This window comes from Crocodylus porosus, unplaced genomic scaffold (assembly GCF_001723895.1).
Source record: "Crocodylus porosus isolate Cpor-Errol unplaced genomic scaffold, CroPor_comp1, whole genome shotgun sequence".
Classification (NCBI taxonomy): Eukaryota; Metazoa; Chordata; order Crocodylia; family Crocodylidae; genus Crocodylus; species Crocodylus porosus.
In genome coordinates, this window is record NW_017728907.1 from 13,737,688 (window position 1) to 13,753,777 (window position 16,090).

Consider the following 16,090-nt stretch of genomic DNA (forward strand, 5'->3'; position numbering starts at 1 on the left):
GACATGGTAGTTATCAGATAGCCTCTTCTGCCAGTATCTTCTCACTTGCAATACTGGTCTGTTTGGCTTTAACAGATACTAATGTAAAATGATGCTCTGCTCTAGTATAGGTCTCACCAGAAAAGCTTGAAAACAGAACTCTTTTAGCTTTGCAGTCAGGGGCTGACACTGCTCTTATGAACTTTCCCATGCAGGAAAAGTAAAGGCCATTTTGTATCTGGCCACAAGATGGTGCCACTGTCCAGGAGGAAAAGTAACTTTATTCAGCATTTTTTGTTGCATGAAAGAAACATAGTGAAATCCCAGCAGGTGCACAGCTCTGCTTTTGTTCTGCTACAGCTAAAGACTCAGCCTGGATTTTGCACAGAGGTTTGTGATCCTTTTGAGTAAGCCTGGGGCTGTTGTACCTAACCAGTGCCATATTTCTCTGTGGTTTTGAAGCTGTGTGAAACCCTATTTGTTTCAGCTGTGTTTCTAAGCAAAGCTCGAGGAAGGTCAAAACCCACAAAAATGAAACCAAATAAATGTTTTAAAAGCCCCCCCTGCAAACCCGCCCCCTGGATTCAGCACAACTCTGGGAACACTGGTGAGTGACATTCTATGATCTCTGGTTGTACATTGCTATATTACGGCAGGCTTTTTTTCTGCCTCTCTGAAACTGCTGTTTAATTCTGTAGCTGAATAAGCTAAAACTCAAACTGATACAGGGAAAAGGGAAAAAAATGGAGCAAAAAGGGTTTTGTTTAATCTAGCTACTGAGTTATTGTGATGAATGCTGCCACAACGTTAAGGATCTTAAGGTAGTGTCAAATGGTCAACTTAACACCTATTAAGTGCAGTTAAAATGTGATCAAACACATGTTACTTCCTTTCAGGTGAAGATTATCTCAAGACTGTATCAAGTCATATGTTTCCTGACACATAATGACATTAATACTTCACAACATTCCAATGATTTGTGACTGCTGCAAGTGAACATGTTACTAGACCCCTAGTTGAGGTTTTGGGAGATCTGATTTCAAGACAAAGTTCCTAGGTCACCTTGGAAAGTCACACAGCTGCCTAATGTCTCCATCTTCCATCTGTAAAACAGCATTTCCTTACCCCACAGGGGCAACTTGGCAATAGATGCATTAAAAGATTGCAAGATGCTGAGATTCTGGAACAGTAGGGTCCCTTAGAGGTACTTAAGCCTGATAGAATTATTCTTAGGGGCTTCCTTTCCCCATTCAGCATTGATACTATGGAGGGAGCATCACAGCCATAACATGAAAAATAATAGGTAACATTTCATACCGTTTCATTAAAAGTTCCTTTTCCTTGGAAACATCAGTCATCATTCTGCTGACTTGAGGGAGCTTATTTGACCCTGAAAACAAAAGAGAATCCAGGGAATGTACCATCACTTGGAAGGGAAGGCAGCTTTCTCTCAGTCCTCAAACCAGGTGGCGCACTAAGCTCCTTCCTCAATGACTTATGAGCTGAGATATAGTCAGCACAAGTTGGGCTTGCTACAAAGAGTCAGCCTCAGCTGGGGGTCAAGAAGCACAGGTTCATTAAAATCCAGAGCTAGGAGAATCTTCATCAACTGGCTTTAAGTTATGAAACCACTTGTTTCCCACTGGAGCTAATGTGATCTTTTTTATGAGGAATTATACTCTACAAGTGCCATATTGTGGGACTTGAGTTCTTTTAAAGTATGGGACAGGTCCTTTTGGCCCCACTCTGCACAGATGTACACAGTCAAATAAGACAGCCAAGAAATCTACCCTGTGCCAGAAGGCCAGATTTTGATCATACTTTGCCTGTACTGGCCTGAAATATTCAGTGATATTAAAGAGAGTTTTGCTCAAGTAAGGACACCTGCATGCATCCCCTACGAGTTGCCAGTGTTGTACAGTCCAGGTCTACAGTATGCCCTTCTATCCATGAGTGGATTCTGGCACTAATGCCACAGGACAGTATAGAATTTCATATAAGAACATAAGTAGTACCATACTGGGTCAGACCAGTGGTCCATCTCACTCAGTATTCTGTCTCCAATAGTGGCAGGAGGGATGCTATAAAGGGAGAACATTGAACTAGATATCTCATTCTAACCATTATTCTATACCCTCAGTCTCTCCTAGTATGGCAGCTGCTCCAGGACCCTAATCATTTTGGCTGTCTTTCTCTGTACATTTTCTAATTCTACTACATTCTTTTTCAGATATGGGCCAGAACCGCACATAGTATTCAAGATGTGGGCACACCATGGTTTTCTATAGTGTCATGATGATGTTCTCTGTTTTGTTTCCAATTCTTTCTCAATTATGTCCAACATTTTACTGGCTTTTTTGGTCACTGCTACAAATTGAGCTGACATTTTTAAAGGTCAACACATTGGATATTTTTGTTCATACGTTGGTCTCCCTACCTTTAAAAACTCTTGTGACCCAGCGAGCCTGGAGTTCCGTTCCTACCATGATGGAGCCTGTTAGCTGTATAAAGCCAAGGACAGCCAGTGTTGGCTTCTCCAGTTGGGGTGGGAAGACATATTTGTAAAGGGAGGTCTTGCTTTTGCAGACATTATGAACTGACTCTTCAAGGAAAGGAAAAGAGACAGTGAATCCTGTGGCAAAGACCACCACATCTATGTTGTCCGTGACAGTCCCATCTTCAAAGATAGCTGAGGCTTCAGTAAATTCCTTCACATTTGGTTTTACCACAACAGCACCACAGAGAATGCAGCTTGGCAGCTCATCATTCACAATCAAATGTAGCTCTTGACTTGCATGCAGAAAGAAGGGAAATAGATTGAACATAATGTTAGCTACCTCCCGGTACAAAAAAGTAAAGCAGTGCTGAAAATGTGGTTACTTTACAATGAAGCATTAATGGTGGGGAAGCAGACATGGGACTATTAGTGTTTTTAGCTGTGAAGTATGTAAATGGGGAAATATGCATTCTGTGGATAACAATAAGACAAAAGAATCTAGATTCTTTATTCAGTGTTTGCTGGGACTAGCTTTTATAGGCTGCATTCTATCTTGTACCAAGAAATGTTTTACGTTCAATTGGGTGAGAAATTGTAAAGGAGTTGACACAGGTTCCTGATTCTTAGCCTAAGACCTGCTTTCATTTATAGCAGCTTGCTATGATCTCTGTAGGAGCATGCTCCAGTAGGGATGAGACAAGTAGAGCAAGTGATTCTCACACAGGTGGGTATGGGTCAGGTGGTCAATGAAAAAAAACAGCCCTGGGGCTTTATATGCACCTGTACCCTCCTGGGGGAATGCTAAAGTGGCCAGACTCCATCTTCTGCATATTACATAGACTTAACAGCAAGTAGCCTTACAATGGTGCTTGTCATGTGGATAGCTTTTCACTTGAAGAATGATCAAAGCCAGAAATTAATTTCCTGTAGACCACCAAAGAGCACTGAAGATGTAATGAACTGAAGTTACTGTCCTTCATGTAGGCTGAATCTGACACAGTGGCCTAGATGCTAAAAGTGTCTTTATCAGTGTAATGGGGCCCCTATCCCATCACTGAAGGAGACAGCGAGCCAGGGAGCAGCTGGCTGGTTCCAGCCCCTGAATGGAACTAATAGTGGCAGAGGGCCCTTTGGTGAAATGGCTGCCCGCCCCAGGTGCAGCCAGCACAGTGTAGTCAGTGACTGACAGGCCTGGGGCAAAAGTACTAGGGGTGTAAGATGCCTTATAAAACCAGGACTGTGGCTGAGGCCTGGGAAGAGGGGGGGGCCTAACCAGCCAAGAAGGAAGGACTCCACATTGTGGGGAGCTGCAAGGAACTCCCTGTGCCAAGGCAGCAGAGCTAAATATTTTGGCCTTACGTTGCAGCTCACTACCACAGTGTGATGTTGACCTGGAGTTGAGGTGGGGGGACGGGACCTTTTGTTTTGGAATGGAGGCTCATTTTTTTGTTGTGTTGAAGTTTGATCTGGAAAACTGGATTGAAGCTGTAGGGGGGGAGAAGACCACCAAGAAGGGTGCCAGGAGCACCCTGGGTCCTAAATACTTCGAAGGGAGGGCAAGCAGCATAAGTGGGCTAAGACCAAGATGGCCATGGCCCAGTTGTGAACGCCAAGAAGCATGGAAGCTGCAAGTAGTGGCTGGGTGGAGCACTGCTCTCAGCTGCAGTAAGCCCAGGACTATAGTTTGTGGTACAAAGACTGATGGCACAAGTCCAGAGCCCACAAAGGGTAAGACCAGGACTGAGGGGCCCAGAGCCCACAAAAGACAAGGCTGGACTTGGGGCCTGGGAGTCTAGGGTCCTGGAACAGTCAACCTCAGATGGAGGGACCCAGCCAGAGTAGTGGGCCAATGCTAGGGGGCCTTAGCCCAGACAAGGCTCTAGGACCTGAAGCAAACCCCCTGACCTCTAGGGGCAGCCTGCCAGTCCAATTATAACATCAAGATATGGCAGGAAAGGGAAGAGGGAGAGACCTTGAGAGGCCAGAGGTGTGAGCAAGTCAGGTGGCCACTAGGGGGTGACTTGACCAACTCAGAACATGACCTGCTTTAATCAGGTTTTCAAGCTATCCCAGTCTCCTGCCTGTCACAGCTTACTGTTCTTGATCTTCAAAATATAGATCCTGATGGGATTTCTATTATGCTGTTCTTCCAAAGGAGCTGTCATCAGTTTTACAAGTAATAATCAATTTGCATGAACATTTATCATGGGATGAAATAGGAAAATTTACTGCTGCTGGAAAGTGTGTTAAATACCAAAGCACAAGGTTCTGTAAGAAAGGTGATGTAGGCTTTTGATACTCAATAATAATTTCCAAAATGAAATAGGAGATATATACCCTCACCACCTCAAAACCCCCACCCCAAAACCAATCAATCTATTAAAAAAAAAGAAACAAACAAAAATGTCTCCCAACTCCCTCAAACAAATAAACAAATAATAACCATTAAGAAAGCACCTTTTTTTCTGAAGCAAGCTATAGTTTTCATGGTTAAACCATGTGCTGAATTTCTTTCTCTTGATCCTGCTCCCGAGGGCTGATGGGAGCAACCATTCAAGACAGTTGACAAAGCGTGTGGTGAATACCATGTCAAGAGGGAAGCCCTGGTTTGAAACACGACTCATCACCCATGTGCCACTTCTGGTACTGAGAAACACCTGCAAAATAATTAAGAATTGGGAAGTCTCTTGCTCCGGGATCTGGTTTCTTTCTTGTTTCTACTGCTGTCAACTTGCTGCTTTGACATGAAGAGATCTTTTGTGTGGCGATAGTAGAGAATTAATCTGAATATCAAAGAATGTGGTTGGGAAAAGAAAGCAGTGTCCAGATGAACAGTTTGGTCGAGGAGGTCTTTTTAACTTCCAGTATATGCAAACCGACTATTTAATCTGCTAAACTGATTTGCATAACTGTGACTTGACTTGAGGCACTGCATACTTTACAGATTCTGGGTAATACCCAACCTTGACATATCTTAATTTACTGGTTTGTTTAACCCCATTATATCCTCCAGCATCCCTCCTCAGGCATGTTTCCTGCAAAGTAAATACCTGAGTAATGGGGTTATTTGTGGGCCACAAAATACCAGATATAACTAGTATGTGAACACTATGATGACACCATGCCTGCTTCAAGAATACATATGCCTAAACTCTTGTAACACCACATAATTATACCTGAGCAGCCACACGACTGAGCTCCACAGCAATATCCCCTCCAGAATTCCCAGTACCGACCACAAGGATTCTTTTCCCTTTGAAATCATCCGAGTCTTTGTACTCCCAGCTGTGAAGGTACTGGCCTTTAAAGCGATCTCTTATTCCTTGAAGAAAAAAAAAACAACAGGGGACACCTCCTGTCACTAGAGGCATATATTTGTTCAACTGAAACAATTCTATTGACAGCGTGGTTACTGGTCCTTCATTTCCTTTGAGTCCCTCTAGTTTTTCTGTTTTGTGAATAGTCATTCTTCAGACAGCACAGTCAGGCTGTGAGCTGTCAGTGCAAGTACACTTGAAGTCAATGGAAGTCTTTCCATTCACCTGACTATGTGATGCATCACACCCCACATGCACTGAAAGGGTCAGATACCCTGTCCTACTGGCCCTATAGTGGTTGATGATTTTAAAATCTCATTAAACTTAATATTACATACTTAATTTGCAGCTTTTCTAACATATTTAATTTTTACTTAGGCTTGCTTCTTGCTGAGAAGCTTCAGGTCTGACCTGGGGGTTGGTGGGGATACTGGAATTATATATAACTTAAAAGGCAATTAACAACAGTGAATCACCCTAGCTCATATATTAGTGCTTTCCATCTTCATTTTCCACAGTATTTTTTTGGTGTAAATCAGCATCACTCCACTGAATTTAATAGATATGCTACTTTACAACAACAGCTGAAAATCTGGATCTTTAAATTTTCAACGTTTTATAAAAATGTAGTCAGTTGCTTTTTACAACCATAACAGCATTTTAGGCATTAAGACAGTGCCCCCCCATCTTCACTAGATCATTGCCAACAATACTCAGCATGTAACATCATTCTTTACTTTCCCTGTTCACCAGAAGAAAACTATACCCATGGGAAGCAAAATTTACTTTCGCCATAAGATTTGGACTGGAGACCATAAAGGCATCCAAGGGGAGAGCTATGAGGGTAGAGGGTGGCATCCCAAAGTGACACCAGGCATTCAAGATGGAAAGGGACACATAGGGAATGAGTTATTTTTTTCGTGAGTTACAAAGCCTTATCCTTTTCTTCAGTAGACCTGAAAAGCTTCATCTTGGCTCTACCACACTATGTCATACTGGTGACTTCTCAGGCATTTTGTATCAGTTTGTGTCCCCCCCCCCCACATTGCATACATCACCATCACAATTATGGCTCACCATAGTGTCTGTTGGAAGTATAATTAGTAAGTAGGAAATATGCATTAGGAAAGGAAAAGCTGAAGGACCTTGGGAATAAAGTATCCCTTTACTTATAATGACCGTCTTCAGTGAGCAGTATGAAGAACTCACCAGTGCATAGTAGGGAAGTCCATATGTTGCAGTATTCCAATCCCACAGATGAAATTATTTTATTGACTAATGATGTGCAAGGATGAATTTCAGAGCACTCTGACCAGAGCTGAATTTCTCCCTATATTTTATATGGTTATACATAATATGCTGAGCTGGAAATGCAGGACTTACCAGGAAAAGAATCCAGTGGCAAATGTGGCTCTGTATAATGACCAGTGCAAACCATAACGGCATCAAAGATGGAGGACTTCTGTTTCCCATTTACTTCAGTGACAATTTCCCACTGGCCACTGGCAGAGAAATCTGGGCATTTCCTTATGCTGTGAACTGTGGTCTTATTTTAAACCACAAGAAAGAAACACCATTATGGACTATTTTATTATTTAAAAAAAAACTTGTTCCTGTGAACCTTTTGATTTGTAGTGCTTGTGATCTGTGGTATACTCAGGGGGGCAAACAATTATTTAACCTGTAAATATGCTATACCAGATAAGCATCTCCAGCTTTGGCTGCTTTGCAATCAGGAAGTAATGCCAGGAGGCTGAGAAGCTCCCTCAATAAAGTAAGCTAGGTTATGTGCTGAGAGCGTAGCGTATTGTCAACCAGCATAAGTTAGAGCACCCCCAAGCCTCTTTAATTTGCTTCGGGGGGTGGCTTGACTATTTCTAGCATACCTATGGGAGTACAAAGATAGCATTAATCTTTGTTCCCATTCTTTTGGGTTCTGCATCAAATGTAGCACAGGCCATGCATGACCAACAAATCACATGGGCAGCCCCTGTTTGTGGCACATGGCAGATTGGGGGGCTTAATCTGTGGCATGCCTGTGGTTATACAGTTTACTTCAGGGTAAAAAGAGCCAGGACTTTATCTCACTTCTGCTACCCTGTGGTAATTTCCCGAGTATTTGCTCTTCTTTTGTGAAAAATGAAAGCTAAGTTATGGTAGCCAGTAGTGAAAGAAAGGCACATTACTACAGTATAGCTTCCACGTAAAATAGTGTGAAGTATGTACACGCAGGCAGCCATCAGAGAGCAGCTGATGTGCCATAAAGCCCTGACCCGCTTTGCTCCACACTTAACTGTTCATCTCTTCATGCCCTCAGTCACATCTGAGGTTTTGGCCTGTTAACTGCAGCTATCAGTTACTTTTTTCATTGTTTCTTTTTACTGACTGCCCTAAAGCAGATACACACAAAACTTCAACTTTCTTCTTACCTTGAAGTGTATATACTTGAGAAGGTCAAAGTGCTCAGCATACATTCGAAAGTAGTCCAAGAGCCTGGAGTGGTGTAGATAGTTGGGGAAATTTTCTGGGAAGGGGAAATCACTAAAACAGCACATTTCCTTGGAGGTGTTTGTTATCACAGATCTATAGACACTGATCCTCGCAGATTTCATTGTTTCCTGCATAAAATACACAAGGATATTTTCAAAAAGTGGCTAAAGTTGAAGAATTTGCTTCACCTGAGTTATCAAAGCAGAGTTAAAATGGCCTAGCTGCAAAACTCGTATGCAGAACAGACACATTTCCACTTCCTTCCTGTCTGAGATCTTGTTACTTCAGATTAAGGTAGGGTGTGAATCTAAGTCACTATAGCTATTCTGGAATAACTCCCTTTGGGGCTGCTTTTATTCCATAGTAAAAGTGTACTATACAAGCTATTTTGGAATAGTTATCACAGAGCAGCTTATTCTACAGTACCTATTCCAGCCAATTTCCTTATGTAGACAAATCTTCAGTCACCTTCACTCTGTTAATGGAGGAGTGGAGACACCTGGAGTCCAGAGCTCTTGTGCATGCACTGGTTTCATATGGGGTGAATAGATTTGGAAATTCTAAAGATCTCCATCTTCTCATCCCCATCGAGTCAAAGAAGCCCACTGAATCCAGTGCACCATCTGTCCCTAGGACTATGGCTACAATTTCTTCTACACTTCAGATATAAATTATGCCAACATTCAGGGCAATATGGAGCCAGATCTAAAATAAAAGCAATCTTAAAAGTCACTAGATAAGCAAGTCTCACTCACTGAGAACTTCCAGAGTCCCCCGATGTCATCGCTTCTCTCAAAGCAGGTGGGTTGTAGCCCCTCATCCAGACAGCACTTAATGGAGGCCAGTCCGCTGACGCCAGCTCCTATGATTGCAACTCTCTGTACCATGGTTTCCTTTATCAAGTTAGAGTCAGATAGGTCCCAGAATTAACCTCTCAAGCATTTTAGTACATGTCTTGTAAGAGCTTATGCTGAAATGTAATAACACAGCCCAGAAATAAGGGCCTGGCATTTAGGTAACCCAATGAACTGTCAGTTAAACTGGATATTTTTATTGCTGTACTTAACCAGTCACTGGTATGGTGCAATAATAGATTCTCCAGGGCAGAATTTCCTAATCATGGGCACACCTGCATGGATTTTTCCAGACAGGTATAATATTTTAGGAATGAGTGAAAATGCCTGTTCTACTTTTCATCAGTGATCTCAATGCCAGGCACTTGTACCTTTCCAAACTTCAAAGTATTCGGTCCTGGTTGGCTTAATATTATATTCTTCAAAACAAATATAGGCACTATGACAAACTAGGATTTCTTGCCCCACTAAATTCCATGAAAAAACTCCTAGTGATTTTACTGGGGTCAGCATTTTGCCCGTGTGTTTAGGATGGTGCTGTCAGAAAACACAGGAAGGGAAAGAATGCCATGATAACCCACATTTCAGTAAATATTTGAGAGAGAATGCCAGATCTATGAAGCTTGAAGATTTTATCTCCTATTTCCAGTTAACCTAAAAAACAGGGTTTTACCATGAAAGGAACAAGCATGATGACACAGAAAAAAAAAAGTCACTCCAACAGGCATAAAAGACATTCTCTCACATAAGAGGGAGAAGTAGTTCTTCAGGGGAGCTGGATTTAGAACTAGGCACTTTTTAAGGCAGGGTTGGGCAAAATACAGCCCAGGGGCCAGATCCAGCTCACTAGCTAATTGTATTTGACCTGTGGATGGGCAACTGGCAACTCATAGGATCTGGCCTGTGGGCAGCCAATAGTTCTGGCTCCAGCCCCCACGTGGTGCTAAGTGGTTGTGTGGGACTGTTTCTGCCAAACTGGGTGGGTGGGTGTGTGGGATTGCTTCCACCCAGTGCTGAAATGTCAGCATTGGCTGTGGCCCTGGGTGGATGACCTGATCTCCATCCAGAACCTCCCGGGTGCATCCACAACCGATGCCAGCATTTGCCCAGGGCTGCTTCTGCCATGTTGGATGGGTGGTGACTCAAGTTGTGGATAGGACTGGCACGTTCTGGGTTGATTTAATAACCTTTTTATCAAAATGTGTTGTTTCTGCTGAGTGAGAACAGTTAATATACAGTATATTGTACATTGGAGGAAAACTGCAGAATTTAACCATTGGATGGGAAAAGATAGAAAACTCAATACTTCAGAACACTCAGAGATACCAGAAAAAAAGTGCTGTGCTGCCATTTTTTTTCAGCACGAGGATGCTGATTCACATGATGCTGGAGTCCCTGGAGCACAGTAATTTCTGTGCTCCAGCAGACTCGATTAATTGAACCTTGGTTAATTGAGACTGCTCTGATGCACTGGAATAACAGTGCATCAGAGCAGCCTCCCTGCATGTGTACAGAAGCCTTTTCTTAACAAATTGATTGGAATCTCCAAGAATGCTTTACCTGCCTTGACAATAAGGTATGCTAAGCTAAGCTATACTAAGTTATGCTTAGCTAAAATAAAAAAGGAAGTCAATATGATCTTGGCTTTCTAATAGAAAGCAGAGCATTTTCACTCACCCAGGAGGAAGTGGGCTAGGACAGATGGGCAGGCTGCAAACTGGGACCAGTAGGAATCAGAGAATAAAAGTACTTCCTGTGAATGAAAGTAGAATTAGACCTTCCTGAGATAATATTAGACCTTAGGCTTCTTGAGACAGTCGCTGAAGTTCATCTCTGTATATTTTCCTACTATTTTTAATCCCTAAATAAACCTTGTTCTTAGGAAAGAAAGGCTGGACTTGTCTTGGGGAATTTATATCGTCTTTGTTCTCTCAGAAGAGATGATTCCTCAGGTTCTCTAATGGAAGTGGGCCTGCATGTTAAAGGTATATGCACCTACACTTGTTTCAGTTTAGAAGGTCAAGGAGCACAGAAGTAACCTCAAGAAAGGCTTAGTGGCAAAGAGCAGTAACAGGCAGAGAGGAAGACATCTTTAACCACTCCTGTAACATTTTTGGTCCCCTGTCCCTCTGAGGACCACATTCTTTCAGACAATGCCAAGGACTGGACACATGTAACCCAATAATACATTCATATACCCCATATATTAGTACAAATTTTACCCCTTATTATGTTTTTATTTATCCATACATCCTGTTTGTATATTTATTTAATGGGCAGAAGTTGTTAAAGTAAAGCTTCAGATAAGGACTGCATGGAAACACAGCAAATCCATTTAATGAAAAATGTTTAGAATTTGATACTTGTTTTAGTTCCAATGAAGAAAAACAAATCTTGGATTTTGTTTTCTTTTAGCTTTTTATTTCTTGTGAGAAAGTGTGAGAGAGCACACCCTTCATAGTCTTGAGTCAGAGGACTCACCTAGAATATACCAGATTTACAGTACCCTTCCTCAGGCCTCTGAAGATCATCCAGGTAGTCCAATAAAAGATACCACCCACAACAATTCTTGCCTCTCACATACCTCCATAGATCATCATAGCAATATCATCATCCCAACCCTAAGAAAAGGTAGAAACTCAATGAAATTTAGAGTTAAGATTAAACTTGGCAAAAAATGAAACATTTGAGAATGCTGTATTTACCTGAATCCAAATGACTTGGAATTTAAGACAATATCACCAATAATTAGATTCTATGCATGGAAAATTATAAATTTGTTACAATTTTCTATATATAGAATCTAATTATTGGAGGGTTGTCTTAAATTCATCCCTCTACTGATGTAGCAGGGAAAACAGAGGTCGGGGGTGAGGGGCTGCTCCTTGCCGCCTGCCTCTTAACCCCTTCATGCTTGACCTGTGCTTGACCCTGATACCTGTCTAACTTCACTCCTTCCCCCCACCCCATACCTTTTGCCTGGGCCTGCCCCCCGCCCCTCACTCCCTGCCCCTCCAGGCTCTGCTCTGCTCCACTCCAGCTCTGGGAAAGTAAGTGGTGATGACCCCAGCCTGGCCAGGCAGAAGCAGATGGTGGCAGCTCTGCACCCAGCCAGGTCATGGCTGGAGCTGGAGCAGAAGGTAAGGAGTGGGGATGGTGGGGGTGTGAGGCAGCATGGTTTCTCCTGCACTCTTCTTAAACCTCACAGGAAGGTCTCCTGCCTCCTCCCCCACTGCACACCCCCCCGCCCCCACACTAACCCTGGTCTAGGAAAGGTGGCGCCTCAGCTCCAGCTTTAGCCCTGGGCCTGGGGCTGAAGTCAGAGCTGAGCTGCCACCTTCTCTGGGCCAGTACTCGAATCCAAGAGGAAGCTTTCTCCAACATGCTGTTAAGGGCAAAAAGACCTGTTTTGGATTCAAGTAAATACAGTATATAAACAAAGATAAGGCAACCAAAATAAAAAGCAAAATGCACCATGGAAAAAATATTGGTATATGGGTATGTTTCAAAATTCTGAAAAAAATCAGACTCTGGTTCTTACCTCCCTTAAGGGCTTTGAAAATACTGCCCCCTAATTTTTTATTCTACATTAGCTGGATATGTTTTGTTTTAAAAAGTATATCATCAAACTTTATTTTAAGACAGTAAACATTAATGCATAAAAATTCCTATAAACACTTAGAAGTAATAGCAAAAGGTAGGCATATGGAAATACACAAACAGCATGTGATGAAATCAATTTATAGATAATGCTTATGTGCAGTAGATTGTTTTCAATCAAAGATAATATTTCCTGCTATGAGGTTTTTTAATTTGGCAAAGGAGAATTCTCTCTGGTAATAAATATACATGAAGTTAAGGCCAAGAGACTGAGCATAGGCAATTGGTAGGGGGTGTACGGGGCTGCACGTGCCCCAATGGCCGACACTGATACTGTTGGTAGGGCTAGTGCCCTCTTGACAGGGCCACCACCATTGGCAGCTTCTGTGGGTACCCCTCCAGATTCAGGAGGCACCAGTCACTCGTGAGTCTGAGTGTCACAATGGTAGAAGGCACAGCAGGACATTGTTTAAAGTATGAAACTGCAGCCTGAAATAAAGTCTTAAGCAAAGAAACTCACCTTTTTGCTTCAGTGTACATTTGACTAGATGCAGTATGAAGTGTTTCTTGTTAAAAATGAAATGAGGAGAGACTAAAGTCCAGTTACAGCTCTTTTTCATTTATCTCCTCTGAACTTTGCACACACTCACCTGACTGCATTTTTATTTGCTTCCATGTGACTTTATTTTAAAAGTTTAGTATATATTTATTATTTTTACTTTATATAGGCATATACAAACTCTTTTGCTTCCTGTATTATTTGATTTTTATTCCTGAGGGCTTACCTAGTGGGAAAAGCACACACAATTTTACTACAGCAAGGTAAACATTTATTTAAAAAAAGGAGGGGTTATTTGTGACTGTGTTAATATAAGTACATTAAGTTATAATACTGCCTGTAACTGTTTGTTTTCATACAGAACCTCTTCTTCTAAAATAGAAAAATGGAACAATTATATACCTTTATGTCTTTATCTGATAGTGAAAGGTATATTTTCTGAAATAAGCTTTTGAAATGGGAAGGTTGAATAGCTTCTTCAGAGCCATGCAAGTCTCCCTGGCCATGTCCTCAGAATCCTGCAAGTGCTGTTAGCTCTGGTTCCCTGAGTGGCCTTGGCTGCCAGTGGCCTAATTATTTCTATCTGGTCTCAGTTGCCTGCATGGGCATGGCTGCCTGCTTTCATGGTTTTCTGGCTCCTGGGCCTTGCCTGAATGCTTTTTCCTGGTTTCTGTTTCCTGCCCACTGACTCCCTGTTCCTGACTCCCAGATCCTCACTTTCTGAGTTGATGGCTCCTGACCCCGCCAGATTTATGGCTGCAGTCAGAAGCACTGCTTCTGGTTCTTGACCTTGTCTGCTACTCCTCTTCTGGCCTATGAATTTATTGGGACCCCTGCTTCCTGACCTTGCCGATTCCTGACTTCTCAGGTCATCACGACTCTATGGGCACCTGTACACACCACAGAGTTTAATCCTCTTTAAATCAAATAGGTTTATAAAATTTAAACTTGTTTGTTTTGGAGCATCACACACCAGTGTTTGCACATACTTGGTTTTCAAATGAATTAAGCCCAGTCCCTGGCCAGTGCTGCAGAAGAGTGGGACAGTCCAGTGCTAGCCCCCCTGGTCTGGGACCCATCACCCCATGCCATGCCATGTTGCTGTGGGAGCACAGAGCTTGCAAATGGCACAAGGAAAAAAAAAGCAGAAGCAATTCAAAAGTGGAAGAAATTTGAAGGGGTGAACTACAAAAAAGTCACAGTGCCATCTGGTGGACAAAGGTCTCATTACACATCTTTGAGTGCTTTTGTGTTTGCATGCAATGAATCCATGGGTGCAATGCTTTAATTTGTGGTGAGCCAAACTATATACCAACATTGGAGGAGTTTTACTTTAATGAGCCAGAAAGACTTTTAAAGGGTTCAGAAAACCCACCTGTGGCAGCAAGAATCACATTGCCCACCCTAAAGATGTTCCGGCTACCTGGGAAAAGGGCCCCAAACACTATAAGGACTGCCAAAGAAGTTGCTCTGAGCACAAACACTTACATTTTCTAGACACGAAGGAAAAGAACAGGACCTGGGGAGTTCACAGACGTTGAGACTTATCAGCTCCTGTCAGTTCCAGTTAGCTGGGTGCGTAACGGAGAATAGTTTAAAAATGCACCCAGAAACAACTGCAAGAGAGAGAGAAAGACAGGGAGAGAACTGGAAGGAGTGAACAGGAAAAATGCTTGGGCTATGTCCCAGCAGAGGGAAAAGAGGAGAGTAGGGAACTCTCTCCTTTTGAGGCTCAGAGGAGTCTCTCTACTTACTTTAATCCAGAAGAAAAACGACGCTGTGGCAGGGCTCAGAGGGCTACCAGTTACTCAATCCCAGAAAACCTACAGAGTCCAAAGATAGCTAACCGTGAGTGGTGGAGTTGCAGGACTGGGGATCTGTGAGAAACCAGAAACCCATTTGTCCCAGGAGAGAACAGAAGGAAGGACCCCAAATAAGAAAAGAAAGTTATGGGGAACAGAGTAAACAAGAGGGAGAGGTGACAAACGGAAAAATTAAAATAAGAAAAAACCACTTACCTACAGCAGGAGCTGCGGTGCAGTAGAAACAAGAAGAGAAGCCTGCGCAGCTCATTAGTCACGTCTTAATTCAGCTGAGGCCGGCCGGTGATGTCACCAGCAATCACCAGCCAGTGAGAATAAAAATGGTGGACGGTGGAAGTAAGAGAGAGGGGAGAATGGACCGGAGGAGTGTGTGGCCTCAGGACTCACTCTGGGAATCCCTCAGGAGGGGAGGAGTATCGGATGAGAAATCAGAAGAGGTTCCTGATCCTAGACACAGCAGTGGCGGCAGAGAACAGGTCACTAGTACTGGAAGCAAACCAGAAGCAGCCCCTGCAATCTGCGACGGCAGCAGCAACAGGAGCAGTGGAGAAGGGTTTGCGGAGACCCACAGTACAGCAGGTGGGAGTATCGGGAACGGTTGGGAGGAAGAGGAGGCGGCACTGATGGAAATGTCCCGACAAAAGCAACAACCCAAGTAGGAGGATCTGAGGATGAGATTTAAGCAGGGGAGGGTATCCCCTAGCTAGACTATAGGGGAACTAGGCTCCCGGTACCCTGTTGTAAGGAACCAGGGAGGAGGACTATCCAAATTCCTAGTGAAGTGATAGATGAGGTGTCTTGTGGTTTTCTTTTGTGTTCTTTCTTTTCATTTCCCCAGGTGAAGTGGTTGACAGGCAGGATGGGCTTAGGTATATAGAGTAAATGGAGCAAAGCCCGTAGGGTGTCATGGGGTGAGTTGATCCTGAGGGCAGGAGTTTGCTCTGGATGGGGGTAGGTTCCATGATCAGGAC

General features: G+C 43.0%; 1 protein-coding gene across 6 annotated transcripts in view; it reads right to left on the reverse strand.

Moving 5' to 3' along the window:
• LOC109307113 (dimethylaniline monooxygenase [N-oxide-forming] 2-like) overlaps positions 1-14,888 on the reverse strand; it is a 30,464-nt gene extending 15,576 nt beyond the window's left edge. For 2 of the 6 annotated variants that reach the window (XM_019530807.1, XM_019530808.1), the window contains exons 1-7: positions 9,039-9,176; positions 8,223-8,411; positions 7,177-7,339; positions 5,653-5,798; positions 4,934-5,133; positions 2,417-2,769; positions 1,297-1,369 (exon numbers count right to left, since the gene is read on the reverse strand). In XM_019530807.1, the coding sequence (XP_019386352.1) occupies positions 1,297-1,369; positions 2,417-2,769; positions 4,934-5,133; positions 5,653-5,798; positions 7,177-7,339; positions 8,223-8,411; positions 9,039-9,170 (1,256 nt within the window). In that variant the 5' untranslated portion in view covers positions 9,171-9,176. Of the gene's footprint in view, positions 1-1,296; positions 1,370-2,416; positions 2,770-4,933; positions 5,134-5,652; positions 5,799-7,176; positions 7,340-8,222; positions 8,412-9,038; positions 9,177-9,638; positions 9,651-13,257; positions 13,361-13,489; positions 13,523-14,784 lie in introns of those variants that run through there. The other 4 variants (XM_019530805.1, XM_019530806.1, XM_019530809.1 and 1 more) reach the window with 4 other exon arrangements.
• Positions 14,889-16,090: the final 1,202 nt, after the last annotated feature.